Genomic DNA, 17,267 nt, shown 5'->3' on the forward strand with positions numbered 1-17,267 from the left:
ACATACACAACACATACTGGTTTCCTGAACTTCTGCCATAATATAATATGTATAGTGCCTAGCAGTGGTTTAGTATTCTTTTTATATTGTCAATTATATGCTTTATCAGTGGAAAATATATTGTAGAGGGCAGTGCTCTCCAATGAGCCGGTCCCTCCATTAGCTGTAATATATTCTAATTGTTGATAGAATAAATCAACAGGAGCCGTACTTGGGGATTGGAGAACACGTCATCAGAATGCAGTGTGGTATTCCAGTTTGTGGGGAGACACACAGTGTTGGGACTTTGATGATTGTAGGAGGGAAAATATACTTCCACCCACTCAGTCCTATCTCCACAGTGGTTAAGTAGTCTCTTTATTCTGACGATAAAGGACATGATAGGGACTGTGTTAAAAGGGTTAAATAACTAATTTAGTGACCAATGATTAATTCACTCTTGTTGCTAGACTCCAGTGTTCGTCAATTCACTAAAACCTGACCATAGTTGGTGTGAAACTGGACTCAACCTGAATAAATGTGAAACTGGGCTTAACCTGAATCAAATCAGATTGAACCAGAGTCGAACCAGAGTCAAACCAGATTCAAAGCAGGTGTCTATACACTAACTCTCCTCACCCCTCTGACCCTCACACCTTTGTGTACATGACTGTGTCACATTCAGAACACTTCTTCAGTCATTTACATAAATTATTAGCATTTGTAACAACATTTGCATAGGGGCTGGCACTTTTGCATACGGTCTGCAAAGCTGTTTGATAATTGCAGTCTGTGTGACGTGTGTGTAATGGTGCGGTGTGTGTGTGTGTGTGTGTGTGTGTGTGTGTGTGTGTGTGTGTGTGTGTGTGTGTGTGTGTGTGTGTGTGTGTGTGTGTGTGTGTGTGTGTGTGTGTGTGTGCATGTGTGACAGATGGTGGAGAGGACAGACAGGCTCTTTTGAATAATACCAGGGATTAGGGAGCAGTAGAGAAACTACAGTCAGCCAAAGTTACAACAGGTTAGGGAGTTACAGTCACAATTATAACCGTTGACTACCTCCTCGTCTCCTCAGTTCATTCCACCTTCACCTCTCCACCCTTCCCTCCATCCTAATCACCACATCCTACTAACTCCTACTCTTACCCCTTGCCATTCACCCCAACTTCCCCCAAACCCTCCCACTCTTCTCCAGTCATACCACTCCTTCCTACCTCAGGGGACCTCTCTCCTTCTCCTTGCCTCAGAGCCTCCATTCCCCCCAGGGCCTCCACTCCTCTCCCTCCTACCCCCCTGGTTCCTCCCTGGTTCCTACAGCCCAGCCCTAATCATTAAAGCAGCAGGGGAGCTCAGTGAGACCTCCAATACCTGAATGCCTCTCAATTCAATTCAATTTAAGGGCTTAATAGGCATGGGAAACATATGTTAACGTTGCCAAAGCCAGTGAAGTAGATAATATGCACAATTCAAATGAACAGTAAACATTACACTCACAGAAGTTCCAAAAGAATGAAGGCATTTTAAATGTCATATTATTTCTACATACAGTGTTGTAGTGATGTGCAAATATGGGTTGTATTTACAATTATGTTTGTTCTTCACTGGTTGCCCTAATCTTGCTGCTGTGATGGAACACTGTGGTATTTCACCCAGTAGATATGGGAGTTTATCAAAATTGGGTTTGTTTTCAAGTTCGTTGTGGATCTGTGTAATCTGAGGGAAATAATTGATGTGTCTCTAATATGGTCATACATTTGGCAGGAGGTTAGGAAGTGCAGCTCAGTTTCCACCTCGTTTTGTGTGCAGTGTTCTGTTAGGTTCTACTTTTTCAGAGTAAATAACTCACGGACACTAGAGAAGCTTAACCAAGTTGAATTCTTCACACAGGGTCGATACAGCTGTAATTCAGACAAATACATTTAGACAAATACATTTCCACCACCACAAGTATATGTTCTCCACTTCAGGCACTCTTCCTTCTCTCCAGTCCTTACATCTTATGGTTCCACAGGAGGAGGGTAACAGGATAATAAACCATACTTTCTCCCTTCAGGGGATCTGTCTGACCTCAACCCCTCCTTCGCCTAATCCACAGATGTCCATCCTCTTCCCCTATAGCAATCCTGTGACTTCCTCCCGTCCACCCAACACATTCCAAAGCCATCTGTCTTCTACAGAGAACCATTAACTTCTGATGTAAAAACCAGTCTCTTACACTCCTTTAAATACTATGCTTCTGATCTATCATATCTCTAGTATATCAATGTTCAAAGTTTACCCCGAATCCAACAGTTCACATAGCCTGTCTTCTCTTGAGAGCCAGGTCTATGCTCACTGAGTCTGTACATAGTCAACGCTTTCCTTAAGTTTGGGTCAGTCACAGTGGTTGGCTATTCTACTGCTGTGTACTCTCTGTTTAGGGCCAAATAGCATTCTAGTTTGCTCAGTTTTTTGTATTAATTATTTTGAATGTGTCAAATTAATTATTTTTGGGTATAATTGTGTTGCTGTCCTGGGGCTATGTGAGGTCTGTTTGTGTTTGTGAACAGAGCCCCAGGACCAGCTTGCTTTGGGTGACTCTTCTCCAGGTTCATCTCTCTGTAGGTGATGGCTTTGTTATGGAAGGTTTGTGAATCGCTTCCTTTTAGGTGGTTGTAGAATTTAACGGCTCTTTTCTGGATTTTGAAAATGAGCGGGTATCGGGCTAATTCTGCTCTGCATGCATTATTTGGTGTTCTACGTTGTACACGGAGGATATTTTTGCAGAATACTGCATGCAGAGTCTCAATTTGGTGTTTGTCCTATTTAGTGTATTCTTGGTTGGTGAGAGGACCCCAGATCTCACAACCATAAAAGGCAATGGGTTCTATAACTGATTCAAGTATTTTTAGCAGGATCCTAATTGGTATGTGGAATTTTATGTTCCTTTTGATGGCATAGAAGGCCCTTCTTGCCTTGTCTCTCAGCTCATTCACAGATTTGTGGAAGTTACCTGTGGCTCTGAGGTATGTATACTTTTTTGTGTGCTCTAGGGCAACGATGTCTAGATGGAATTTGTATTTGTGGTCCTGGCGACTGGACCTTTTTTGGAACACCATTATTTTTGTCTTGCCTGTCTGTCTGTCTGTCTCTCTCTCTCTCTCTCTCTCTCTCTCTCTGATCTCTGCTGTGTCTCTGGTGGTCACAGTTAACTGATCCTTAATGATAGTGACAGACTGGGGAGGGATAAAACCCCTCTCTCTAACCGAAGGGTGTTATCTCACTCAAATAGGATCGGTGTGACACCGGTAAAATGATTGTGCTTCAGTCAGGTGTATCGGTAAACTTTAATGGGGTTTCACAACTGTGTCGCCTCAACACTTTACCAAATGAAATGGAGGTTTGTGTGTGTGTGTGTGTGTGTGTGTGTGTGTGTGTGTGTGTGTGTGTGTGTGTGTGTGTGTGTGTGTGTGTGTGTGTGTGTGTGTGTGTGTGTGTGTGTGTGTGTGTGTGTGTGTGTGTGTGTGTGTGTGTGTGTGTGGATTGGCCACCTGCTGTGAGGAGATGTGATAGAAACACCAGTAGTAATGTCTCAGTACACCCCTGTTTGAACCAGGGAGCAGCTGTTTCCCCTGCTGCCTATCTCACTAACTCTCTCTGGTTTCTACTTATACTGTCTAGCTCTTTGGTTTCTACTAATAGTGTATATCTCTCTAGTTACCACGAATACTGTCTAGCTCTCTCTGGTTTCTACTAATAGTGTCTAGCTCTGGTTTCTACTAACACTGTCTAGCTCTCTCTGGACTGTATTAATACTGTCTAACTCTCTCTGGTCTCTATTAATACTGTCTAGCTCTCTCTGGTCTACTAATACTGTCTAGCTCTCTCTGGGCTCTACTAATACTGTCTAGCTCTCTCTGGACTGTATTAATACTGTCTAGCTCTCTCTGGACTGTATTAATACTGTCTATTAATACTGTCTAGCTCTCTCTGGTCTCTACTAACACTGTAGCTCTATCTGGTCTCTACTAATACTGTCTCCCTCTCTGGTCTCTATTAATACTGTCTAGCTCTATCTGGTCTCTACTAACACTGTAGCTCTCTCTGGTCTCTACTAATACTGTCTCCCTCTCTGGTCTCTACTAATACTGTCTAGCTCTCTCTGGTCTCTGCTAATACTGTCTAGCTCTTCCTGGTCTCTACTAATACTGTCTCCCTCCCTGGTCTCTACTAATACTGTCTAGCTCTCTCTGGTCTCTGCTAATACTGTCTAGCTCTCTGGTTTCTACTAATACTGTCTCCCTCTCTGGTCTCTATTAATGCTGTCTAGCTCTCTCTGGTCTACTAATACTGTCTAGCTCTCTCTGGGCTCTACTAATACTGTCTAGCTCTCTCTGGTCTCTACTAATACTGCCTAGCTCTTGCTGGTCTCTACTAATACTGTCTAGCTCTCTGGTCTCTACTAATACTGCCTAGCTCTCGCTGGTCTCTACTAATACTGTCTAGCTCTCTGGTCTCTACTAATACTGCCTAGCTCTCTCTGGTCTCTACTAATGCTTTCTAGCTCTCTCTGGTCTCTACTAATACTGCCTAGCTCTCTCTGGTCTCTACTAATACTGCCTAGCTCTCTCTGGTCTACTAATACTGCCTAGCTCTCTCTGGTCTACTAATACTATCTAGCTCTCTCTGGTCTCTACTAATACTGCCGAGCTCTCTCTGGTCTTTACTAATACTGTCTAGCTCTCTGGTCTCTACTAATACTGACTAGCTCTCTCTGGTCTCTACTAATACTGTCTAGCTCTCTCTGGGCTCTACTAATACTGTCTAGCTCTCTCTGGTCTACTAATACGGTCTAGCTCTCCCTGGTCTCTACTAATACTGTCTCCCTCCCTGGTCTCTACTAATACTGTCTAGCTCTCTCTGGTCTCTGCTAATACTGTCTAGCTCTCTGGTTTCTACTAATACTGTCTCCCTCTCTGGTCTCTATTAATGCTGTCTAGCTCTCTCTGGTCTACTAATACTGTCTAGCTCTCTCTGGGCTCTACTAATACTGTCTAGCTCTCTCTGGTCTCTACTAATACTGCCTAGCTCTCGCTGGTCTCTACTAATACTGTCTAGCTCTCTGGTCTCTACTAATACTGCCTAGCTCTCGCTGGTCTCTACTAATACTGTCTAGCTCGCTGGTCCCTACTAATACTGCCTAGCTCTCTCTGGTCTCTACTAATACTGCCTAGCTCTCTCTGGTCTCTACTAATACTGCCTAGCTCTCTCTGGTCTACTAATACTGCCTAGCTCTCTCTGGTCTACTAATACTATCTAGCTCTCTCTGGTCTCTATTAATGCTGTCTAGCTCTCTCTGGTCTACTAATACTGTCTAGCTCTCTTTTGTCTCTATTAATACTGTCTAGCTCTCTCTGGTCTCTACTAATACTGTCTAGCTCTCTCTGGGCTCTACTAATACTGTCTAGCTCTCTCTGGTCTACTAATACGGTCTAGCTCTCCCTGGGCTCTACTAATACTGTCTAGCTCTCTCTGGTCTCTATTAATGCTGTCTAGCTCTCTCTGGTCTACTAATATTGTCTAGCTCTCTCTGGTCTCTACTAATACTGCCTAGCTCTCTCTGGTCTACTAATACTGCCTAGCTCTCTCTGGTCTCTACTAATACTGCCTAGCTCTCTCTGGTCTCTACTAATACTGCCTAGCTCTCTCTGGTCTACTAATACTGCCTAGCTCTCTCTGGTCTCTATTAATGCTGTCTAGCTCTCTCTGGTCTACTAATACTGTCTAGCTCTCTCTGGTCTCTATTAATACTGTCTAGCTCTCTCTGGTCTCTATTAATACTGTCTAGCTCTCTCCTAGCTCTCTCTCTCTCTGTGTCTCTGGTCACTGATAAGTGAAGTGGATCATCAAAGCCAGGATATGTTTGAATTAACCCTCATTCTGTCCTGAATAAGAAAAGCCGACTCCCTCTCTTCTCCTCTGTATAGTACAGTATATTATGTTTCTTATATAACAGTGATGAGGAGAGGAGGAGAGACTGCCAAACTGGTACTGCTCATTCCCTCTCCTTCTTAGCTTAGCTGCTGTGGAAAATTGGAGAGAGAGAGTGGGTAGGAGAGCAAGGAGGGGTAGGAGAGAGAGGAGGGGTAGGAGAGAGAAGTGGAAAGTAGAGTAATGAAGGGAGATTAAAGTGGGAATGGATAGATGGAGGTTACAAGATAAAAAACTGGGGGGAAAGTAGAGGGAGAGGTGGAGAGGTAGAGAGGTGATTCAGTTGCACATACAATAGGTGTAGTGTGAATGTTGGCATGTCAAACAGCAAAGGTGTGATGTGTCATAATGGAGCAGAACGCTAAGCTCTGTCGCTGAAATGAAAAGTACACAGAGGCTGACAGAGCTGAAGCTTCCACACATACACATACACTGCTCAGGGAATGGAGACCCCTTCTGATTGGGGCCAAAGAGCATGCTCTGTGATACAACTTCTATAGACTTAAGTCTGAGTCACACTGCTCCCCTGAATATTCAATGTACTAACAGTGTCTTTCTCCCGTATTCATCTGCATTTTCTTTTTCTTTCTCCTTCTGTCTCTCTTCCCCCCTCTCTCTACCTCCCTCCTACCTCCCCTTTGCTTCCCTGGACCTAGAGAAAGGTAAATGGTTTGTGTGCTGCATGTGTTGCCTTCTATCTTCAATGTAATCATTGTGTCAAGTCCTCCATTTTACCTGCAGTCACACACCTCTTCAGCTGCCTAGGGAGTGACAGATAGACAACCTGGGAGTTAGAGTTAGAGTTAGATCTTCTCTTTAGACAGACAAACAGACAGACAGACAGACAGACAGACAGACAGACAGACAGACAGACAGACAGACAGACAGACAACAGACAGCCTGGGAGTTAGATCTGCTCTTAAGATAGACAGACAGACAGACAGACAGACAGGCAGACAGACAGGCAGGCAGGCAAGCAGGCAGACAGACAGACAGACAGACAGACAGACAGACAGACAGACAACAGACAGCCTGGGAGTTAGATCTGCTCTTTAGATAGACAGACAGACAGGACAGACAGACAGACAGACAGACAGACAGACAGACAGACAGACAGACAGACAGGCAGGCAGGCAGGCAGACAGACAGGCAGACAGACAGACAGACAGACAGACAGACAGACAGACAGACAGACAGACAGACAGACTGGGAGTTAGTTCCTTTAGAACACAGTACCACTACTACACACTGACAGACAGGCAGACAGACAGACAGGCAGCCTGGGAGTTGAACCCTGCTCTTTAGATACAGTAGAACACAGTACTACAGACAGACAGACAGACAGACAGACAGACAGACAGACAGACAGACAGACAGACAGACAGACAGGCAGCCTGGGAGATGAGCCCTGCTCTTTAGATACAGTAGAACACTGTACGACAGACAGACAGACAGACAGACTGGGAGTTAGCTCCTTTAGAAAACAGTACTACTACTACACACTGACAGACAGACAGACAGACAGACAGACAGACAGACAGACAGACAGACAGGCAGCCTGGGAGTTGAACCCTGCTCTTTAGATACAGTAGAACACAGTACTACAGGCAGACAGACAGACAGACAGACAGACAGACAGACAGACAGACAGACAGACAGACAGACAGCTTGGGAGGAGGCTCCTCTCTTTAGATAGAACACAGTACTACAGACAGACAGACAGACAGACAGTTAGACAGACAGACAGGCAGGCAGGCAGGCAGGCAGGCAGGCAGGCAGGCAGCCTGGGAGAATAGCCCTGCTCTTTAGATACAGTAGAACACTGTACGACAGACAGACAGACAGACAGACAGACAGACCGACAGGGAGTAAGCTCCTCTCTTTAGACAGAATAGAGTACTCAGACTGACGCTCACTCAGTCACCACATGCTGTTTTTAACTCAATACTGTATCTCTGTTTCTGTTCTCAAAATACTTTAAACTCATGTAGACTTGAGGCCACTGTACTCTGCAACAGAATTATGAATTACCTGCAGCTTGTGAGACATAATGCCTAAATACACACACACACACACACACACACACACACACACACACACACACACACACACACACACACACACACACACACACACACACACACACACACACCTCCCCCTTCCATTCTCTCCGCTGGCCAGGAGCAGAGTATTATCGACCCAAAGTGTGTGAGCACACAATTAAGCAGGGAGACAGGGCTGGTAATGGACTCATAAACAAGAGAAGCACCACTGTGATAAACGCTGAGTATGTGTGTGTGTCACAGCTGCACCTGTGGCTCTGCTCTGCTACCCTGCATGGCCCCTCAGCATGGCTCCACTCCCCAGTCCCCTCTCCTTTAACTGACATTCTTCCTTTATCATTCTGTTTTTCTGTCCATGGTTTTCCAGATTCCCTGTCTGCTCTATACTCTGATGATTCTCTGTTGATGGTGTATGTATACAGGTGTTGTATTTCATCCTCATCCACCTCTCTCTGCCTCTCTCTCTGCCTCTCTCTCTCTGCCCCTCTCTCTCTCTGCCTCTCTCTCTGCCCCTCTCTCTCTGCCCCACTCTCTATGCCCCTCTCTCTCTGCCCCTCTCTCTCTGCCTCTCTCTCTCTCTGCCTCTCTCTCTGTCTCTCTCTCTGCCTCTGTCTCTCTCTCTGCCTCTCTCTCTCTCTCTCTCTGCCTCTTTCTCTCTCTCTCTCTGCCTCTCTCTCTCTCTCTGCCTCTCTCTCTCTCTGTCTCTCTGCCTCTCTCTCTCTCTCTTGCCTCTCTCTCTGGCATGTGGCAACTGTCTGATGTTCTCAGCATGGCATTTTCTCTCTGTGTGTGTGTGTGTGTGTGTGTGTGTGTGTGTGTGTGTGTGTGTGTGTGTGTGTGTGTGTGTGTGTGTGTGTGTGTGTGTGTGTGTGTGTGTGTGTGTGTGTGTATGCGTGCGCGTGCGCGCACCCTAGAGAAGACAGTTATCTTCCTGAGGCAGTGAATGATAATAACTGTGCACTAAGTATAAGGAAGCACTCATCATCGCTCATCTATGGAAACACAAGTGAACAAAGTACCTTCTATTTATAGCTCAACCATACATTACATGTCAGGGTATATATATATTGGCCTTTTACTAATTCAGAGAAGAGATTTCCTACTAGTGGAAGCCTCTGTATTCTGCCCCATGCCTTTCAAAAAAATGACTCAATGGTCAAATATACTGAATTATCTGCTATATACATACCTGTACGTTTTATATACTGTAGATATTCATGTCATATGATATCTTCTGTGCGTCCTATAGGGACTTTGCCTATGTGGCGAGAGACAAAACCACGCGGGTGTTGAAATGTCATGTGTTTCGATGTGATACCCCTGCAGAAGCCATAGCAACGAGTCTCCACGAAATCTGTTCCAAGGTGAGTTGGGCCTGCCGTTTCAGACAGAGACGAAGTAGACTCAGACACGCAGTACACGCTCACATACTTGACCTGTCTTTTCACAGAAGTCTATCTTCACTGTGAAATGTTACTGACGTTGAGTTTGCCTATTCAAGTGGAAGAGATAGAAGGAAGCATTGTGATCCTGCTTACAGTATGTGTACCCCTCTGTAGCAGTACCACTCTCTGTCCCAGGGCAGTTGGCAGTTTTTAATGTGGGGTGTTAATCCTCTCAGGGTTAGGGAGGTGCTAGCCCTGGAAGGTGTGTAACTGAGTCCGAATGTCCTGCTCCTTTATCATACTGTAAAACAATCCCCTGACTACTGTTTCAGACATTGACAACTCAGGCAGGGTCTGTAGGATTCAGACCATACATGACCTTGAGAAGAGCACTTGACTCAACAAAATGAAGAATATTAGTCTGGCGAGGATGATCTACAGTTCGGTCAAGAGATGGTGACCTACTTTGAAAAGAGTCACCACGTCTTTTCTCAGTGTTTCTCAGCTCTTAATCAATCATTTGTTGGTTTAGCAGTCCCAGACAGAATTAAAAGAACAATTCGGGCCCCAAACACAGTGACTAATTTGCGGGTGTGCGTCAGTAAATCAGTGTCTCACTCCACGTTGTCTATTTAAACACAGTTCCTACTGCAGAGGGGGAACTTACTGGCCTCGGACTCTGCTGTTGTGCAGTGCAACGAGTGTGTGTATTTGAGCGTGTGTGTGTGTGTTCCCCTGTGAGCAGAGAGTTGCAGACTTTGATTAATGACTCCTACAATGAATCAACTATCTCGAACAGGGAGTGCGCCACATTGCAGTGCCCTCTGCATTATTGTTGAGGAGGGATGCTGCTCTACATCAGTAAGAAAGGAGGAAGAGATGGAGAAGAGAACATGGAGTGATACATTTATTAGAAATATTTCTCCATTTTAGTTCAAAGAACACGTAATGACTTGTCCTTCTTAGTTTGGAGTTGAAACACTTTGAAGGTTCTTTAACTCTACCCCTTCATCCCCCCTGTTTTAACCCCTCTCTTCCCCTGTCTCTGACTCTCCCTCCTCCTATTTTTCCCTCTCTCTCGCTCCTCCACTCTTCTCCAGATCATGGCTGAGAGGAAGAGTGCCAAAGCTGCTGCCGGCAGCTCATCCCAAACAGGCTCCGATGTTCCTCTCCAGGGTAGGAGTTTGGTGACCCACACACATACAGTAGTACTGATATCTGTTTAGGGAATTGGAGTTGAGCGTTAAAGGGATACTTCAGGATTTTGGCTGTTAGACCCTTTAACTACTTCCGCAGAGTCAAATGAACTCGTGGATACTATTTGTATGTCTCTGTGTCCAGGATGAAGGGAGTAAGAGGTAGTTTCACATGCCAATTCTAACTAGTGTTAGCGCAATGACTGGAAGTCTATGGGTATCTGCTAGAATTATTTTCAATGACATCCACATTTTGTTACATTATCGCCTTATTCTAAAATGGATGAACTATTTTTTTCCCTTATCAATCTACACACAGTACGCCATAATGACAAAGCAACAACAGGTTTGTAGACATTTTTGCCAATTTAAACAAAAAAAAATGGGAAATAACACATTTACATACGTATTCAGATCCTTTACTCTGTACTTTGTTGAAGCACCTTTGGCAGCGATTACAGCCTTGAGTCTTCTTGGGTATGACGCTACAAGCTTGGCACCCCTGTATTTGGGGAGTTTCTCCCATTCTTCTCTGCAGATCCTCTCAACCTCTGTCAGGTTGGATGGGGAGCGATGCTGCACAGCTATTTTCAGATCTCTCCAGAGATGTTTGATCAGGTTCAAGTCCGAGCTCTGGCTGGGCCACTCAAGGACATTCAGAGACTTGTCCCGAAGCCACTCCTGCATTGTCTTTTTATATACACTACCGTTCAAAAGTTTGGGGTCACTTAGAAATGTCCTTGTTTTTGAAAGAAAAGCCTTTTTTTGCCCATTAAAATAACATTAAATTGATCAGAAATACAGCGTAGACAGTGTTAATATTGTCAATGACTATTGTAGCTGGAAACGGCTGATATTTTAATGGAATATCTACATAGTTGAGACTAGAGTTTCTCAAACTAGACACTCTAATGTACCTGTTCTCTTGTTCAGTTGTGCACCGGGGCCTCAGTTGTGCACCGGGGCCTCAGTTGTCCACCAATGCCCCAGTTCATCAAAGCGAGATTCATACAGAAAGGGTTTGTCGAGATCAATGTGGAAGAACTTGACTGGCCTGCACAGAGCCCTGACCTCAAACCCATCGAACACCCTTGGGATGAATTGGAACGCCGACTGCGAACCAGTCCTAATCGCTCCAACATCAGTGCCCAACTTAATGCTCTTGTAGCCGAATGGAAGCAAGTCCCTGCAGCAATGTTCTAACATCTAGTGGAAAGCCTTCCCAGAAGAGTGGAGGCTGTTATAGCAGCAAAGGGGTGACCAACTCCATATTTAATGCACATGATTTTGGAATGAGATGTTCGACGAGCAGGAGTCCACATACTTTTGGTCATGTACTATATCTGCTAGCATAGATACCCATAGACTTCCAGTCATTGCACTAACGCTACTTAGCAATTGCGCTAGCGCTAGTCAGCAACTTCCTTCAAACTACACGCAACTCATTGCCAAAATCTCGAGGTAACCCTTTTAACGCCCATTCTATATTTCATGTGTGTTTCACTGCAAATGAAAAAAATGCCCCTTATGAATCCAGAACTGGACTGCAAACACGTGTTAATGAAAAAGATAGCCGTGCTGTGTTCACTTCCTGAATTATGCTGACAACAGTACAAGGTCTCATAACACAGGACAAAACCTTTCTCACATCGTGGTGTTAATGCTATTCCACATTTTCCACTCCACTACGCCGCAACACATATCCATCCTCCTTTTCATGCAAAGTTAATTAATGATAGATGATTTCAAAAAACAACACATCCCATAACTTGGCTTTGAGGCAGGATCTGCTGACTGCAGTGGAAACACCTTTGTTCTGTGCATAGAATAAAAGTCCTACATTGGCTTTGAGCTCGCAGGAGCAGCTGAGCTCATTAAAAGCCAATTAGTGTTGCGTAGCGAGCCCTGACTCTCAGCAACCCCTATTGAGAGATCAAAGCTCTCATTGGGTGAACATCGCTCACTCGCTAGCACGACCAAACTGTCTGCGCACTCCACTTGCCAGATCACTCCACCATCTCTCCCCTCCTTTAATTCCATCCCTCGTTTCTCCTGACCCTCGGGCAGAGTGTAATAGGAAGTTGGCTAACTCCTGTTCTGTCATTTTCCTGGGGTGTTGGTGTTTAAACCATCTTATCCTCTTCTCTGTGTTAGCCAGCCTGTAGATAGACATTTGTTTTTCAGTCCCTCTGAAGTTCTGCCCACTTGTGTGAATAGCCATCTTGTGTGTGTGTGTTTTTTTTTTCATATGGCTTAATTAGATGCAACAGCATCTGAAATATTTCAGTCTTCACACAAGTATCTGTATTTTTGCATTTTAGACTAATAAGCCTGTTTGGACATTTGTTTGTCTGAATCTTTGCTTGGATGTGCTTTGTACTGTGTGTGTGTGTGTGTGTGTGTGTGTGTGTGTGTGTGTGTGTGTGTGTGTGTGTGTGTGTGTGTGTGTGTGTGTGTGTGTGTGTGTGTGTGTGTCCGTCCTTGGTGTCTTATGTGTGTATTCTCCCACAGAGTTTCCCATGCCAAAGACTGAGCTGGTGCAGAAGTTCCATGTGCACTACCTGGGGATGACGTCCGTGTCTCGTCCCATAGGTAAGAGAAGTAAGGAAACAACTAACACAGCCGTGCCTAATCACCTGCACCTGTCCCGTTAAACATAATCCATACTCCCGTACACATACTGAAGTTAGAAAACGAATTCAGGTTTCACCTCTCTCTCTCTCTGTCTCTCTCTCTCTCTCTCCAGGTATGGACATCATCAATGGGGCTATAGAGAGCCTGGTGTCCTCCACAGGGAAAGAGGACTGGACCCCTGTTACTCTGAGTGTAGCAGACGCCACTGTGGCTGTTATCAAGGAGAAGGCACGTAGCATCTTTTCTCCACTTAACTACAGATTATTACTGACTATACCACAGCATCCATTCAGGGTTTTATTTGTTATCCAATAGATTCACCTGTGATCGACATGGACGGAGACTGTTGGTTCCTCCCTCATCATGACAAAAACAATCTACATTTCTATCTGAGTGTTCTCTAATAATCCCATCTCTTGCCTTCCCCATTGGTCCCCTGGACAGGAAGAAGAGGAGGAGATACTGGTGGAATGCCGTGTGCGTTTCCTGTCCTTCATGGGCGTGGGCCAGGACATCCACACTTTCGCCTTCGTCATGGACTCTGGGAACCAGCACTTCCAGTGCCACGTGTTCTGGTGTGACCCCAACGCTGGCAGCGTGTCTGAGGCTGTCCAGGCAGCCTGTGTGGTGAGCTCACACACATAGCTACAGACAGACAGACGTAGACAGACGTAGACAGACAGACGTAGACAGACAGACGTAGACAGACAGGCGTAGACAGACAGACGTAGACAGACAGACGTAGACAGACGGACAGACGTAGACAGACAGACGTAGACAGACGTAGACAGACAGACGCAGACAGACAGACGCAGACAGACAGACGTAGACAGACGTAGACAGACAGACGCAGACAGACAGACATAGACAGACGTAGACAGACAGACGTAGACAGACAGACGTAGACAGACAGACGCAGACAGACAGACGCAGACAGACAGACGTAGACAGACGTAGACAGACAGACGCAGACAGACAGACGTAGACAGACGTAGACAGACAGACGCAGACAGACAGACGTAGACAGACATAGACAGACGTAGACAGACAGACGTAGACAGACAGACGTAGACAGACAGACATAGACAGACAGACGTAGACAGACAGACAGACAGACGTAGACAGACATAGACAGACAGACGTAGACAGACAGACGTAGACAGACAGACGTAGACAGACAGACGTAGACAGACGTAGACAGACAGACAGACAGACATTGTAGACCAGGATGTGGACAGACGTAAACCAGGATGTGGACTGACACTGTGGTTACATATGTGGACAGACACTGTGGTTATGGCCATAGACAGACAGACAGCCAGGGTTAAACCAGGATGTGGTCATGATGGTAGGGTTAGGATGTGGTTTTGGCAATTGTTAGGGTTGAACCAGGATTTGTACATGAAGGTAGGGTAAGGGTTGTGGTTGAGGTAGACTCTGATGTACTTTCCTTCTCTTCCTCCTCTCCTCTTCCTCAGCTGCGGTACCAGAAGTGTCTGGTGGCCCGCCCGCCCTCCCAGAGAGCTAGCTCCTCCTCCCCGCCACCCGACTCGGTGACACGCCGGGTGACTACCAGCGTCAAGCGTGGAGTCCAGTCTCTCATAGACACTCTGAAAACAAAGAAACCATCCTCAGAACTGCCCCAGCAATGACGGACAGCTCGCTGACCACACCCCCAACCCCAGCCTCTGGCTCTGTCACTCACACTATCGCCACAACTACGACCTACAATCACGCCTATCCAATACCAGCCATGGTAACCAACAATGTACATACATGTTAACTTATTACCACTGGGCAGACCAAAGGACGAATGGGGCTGGATAGAGACATCTGCTCAAAATAATAAAGCTTCAGCATGATGAGGTGCTGGTGATTTGTGTCTCCATTGGAACTTTCCATTTACCTTTGAACTCTGCTGTGTCACTTTAGCCAGTCCACTCCTGTCTTCACCTGGCATCACCCCAGTCTTGTGGGGTATTATAACTACTGAGCTCTATGGAGTATTAGACTACTACTGAATAACACTAGACATGCCTGAGAAAAAGAACCAATCCCCATTGAGTGCTGGCTTAGTTGCATCAGGAGGTCCATTGACCTCCTTTATCTTCCCTGTTTTCTACTTGTTGGACACAGTGAGAGCAACCCTGTTCCCATCACAGTGCCTAACAGTAGCATTCCAGAATGGGACACACACGTCTCTTTAAGACGTCTGTCTCATTGACGTGGAAACGGGACATGCTTATGGGGAAAGCCAAACATCACGGACAAGGCCACTGACCAATCAGCACCATCCAGCTGCTCTACCCGACCTAGTAACCTTTGACCCCCAGACTGCAACAGAGACATGTCATGTGATGGACTATACAGGCATGATGTAATAACATAGACAAAAAGTAAACAGAACATGGGAACCAATGTATTCCATTCCCTGGCTCGGAGTTCCATCTGGCTCACAAAACAGACTGAACCAATGTCTCATTTGAGGAGGGGTGCGCGATTGTACTATAATTACCCCTCTGATTGTAAAGTAATGATTGTATCCCCGGTTGGAGAGGGGATGTTAGAGATGAGGAGGAATGGGGTGGTGATGGTGCTGCATGTGTCTGTAATCTGAATGTGAGGAGATGGATAGATCGTTATGGGGGAGAGAGGTTACTGAGGAGGGTGTCAATATGGACATAGATGCTCTGCACAAAAGCCCAACCCCACCAGACTATCTATCTATATATATATGTATATCTATACTATACACACACACACACACACACACACACACACACACACACACACACACACACACACACACACACACACACACACACACACACACACACACACACACACACACACACACACACACACACACACACACACACACACACACACACACACACACACACACACACACACACGACTGACTCCTATTGGACCCAGGGACACCTCTCTCAACTCTGTGAATGCAATATGCAATCCAATCCCCCAAAAATATAGATGTGAAAAAACTGTCATTCATGTGCTCTGTTCTTCACTCATCTCGACACCATGTAAATGTAATCGGTTGTGAAAATAAATGCATTACCAAAAAATGGAAGGTCTTCAAAGTGCAGGTTTATTTTCTCATGTAATAGCTCAAGTCAATGCAACAACACTCCCGTCCATATGTATTTGGACAGTAAAGCTAGCATTTTAAATGTGTCTCTATACTCCAGCCTTTTGGATTGAGATCAAATGTTTCATGTGCGGTACATATGACAGTACAGATAGTTCACTTTTATTTGAGGTTATTGTCATATCTGTTTTACCATTTAGAAATGAAAGCACTTTATAGATCTAGTCCACCCATTTGAAGATGTCATAAGTATTTGGACAAATTCACTTGTAGTGTATTAAAGTAGACAAAAGTTGAGTATTTGGTCCCATCTTCCTAGAAAGCAATGACTACATCAAACTTGTAACTACATACGAATTGGATGCATTTGCAGTTTGTTTTGGTTGTGTTATGTTTTGCCCAAAATGAACTGAATGGTGAATGATGAATGGAGTCATTTTATTTCTAAGTGAGTAAATAATATGTTTCTGAACACTTCCAAATCAATCCTGAGTGGTGCCATGATTAAGAAAAGTCATGAATAACCATGAATAATGATGAGTGAGAAAGTTACAGAGGCTGCAACAAAACACGCTAACCTCTTACCATTACCAATATCAGGGGAGGTTAGCATTTGTGGATGTTATGATATTTGCACCTCTGTAAATTTCTCAATCATTACTTTTCGCAATCCATATATGACCAAATCAAATCCATTTTTGGGGAGCACGTACACATATTTAGCAGATGTTATTGCGGGTGTAGCGAAATGCTAGTTTTCCAAGCTCCAACAGTGCAGTAGTATCTAACAATTCACAATAATACACAAATCTAAAAGTAAAAGAATGGAATCAGGAAATATATCAATATTAGATTGAGCAATGTCGGAGTGGCATTGACTAAAATACAGTAGAATAGAATACAGTATATAATATGAGATGAGTAAAGCTGT

General features: G+C 44.9%; 1 protein-coding gene across 1 annotated transcript in view; it reads left to right on the plus strand.

Moving 5' to 3' along the window:
• The window catches only part of LOC139390623 (amyloid beta precursor protein binding family B member 2-like), a 58,203-nt gene extending 42,230 nt beyond the window's left edge, over nucleotides 1-15,973 (plus strand). The window contains exons 9-14 of the mRNA XM_071137873.1: nucleotides 9,259-9,373; nucleotides 10,495-10,570; nucleotides 13,102-13,182; nucleotides 13,337-13,452; nucleotides 13,669-13,851; nucleotides 14,703-15,973. Coding sequence (XP_070993974.1) covers nucleotides 9,259-9,373; nucleotides 10,495-10,570; nucleotides 13,102-13,182; nucleotides 13,337-13,452; nucleotides 13,669-13,851; nucleotides 14,703-14,876 — 745 coding nt within the window. The 3' untranslated portion in view covers nucleotides 14,877-15,973. The remainder of the gene's footprint in view (nucleotides 1-9,258; nucleotides 9,374-10,494; nucleotides 10,571-13,101; nucleotides 13,183-13,336; nucleotides 13,453-13,668; nucleotides 13,852-14,702) is intronic.
• The last annotated feature ends 1,294 nt before the right edge of the window (nucleotides 15,974-17,267 follow it).

Source organism: Oncorhynchus clarkii, chromosome 31 (genome assembly GCF_045791955.1).
Source record: "Oncorhynchus clarkii lewisi isolate Uvic-CL-2024 chromosome 31, UVic_Ocla_1.0, whole genome shotgun sequence".
Taxonomy (NCBI): Eukaryota; Metazoa; Chordata; class Actinopteri; order Salmoniformes; family Salmonidae; genus Oncorhynchus; species Oncorhynchus clarkii.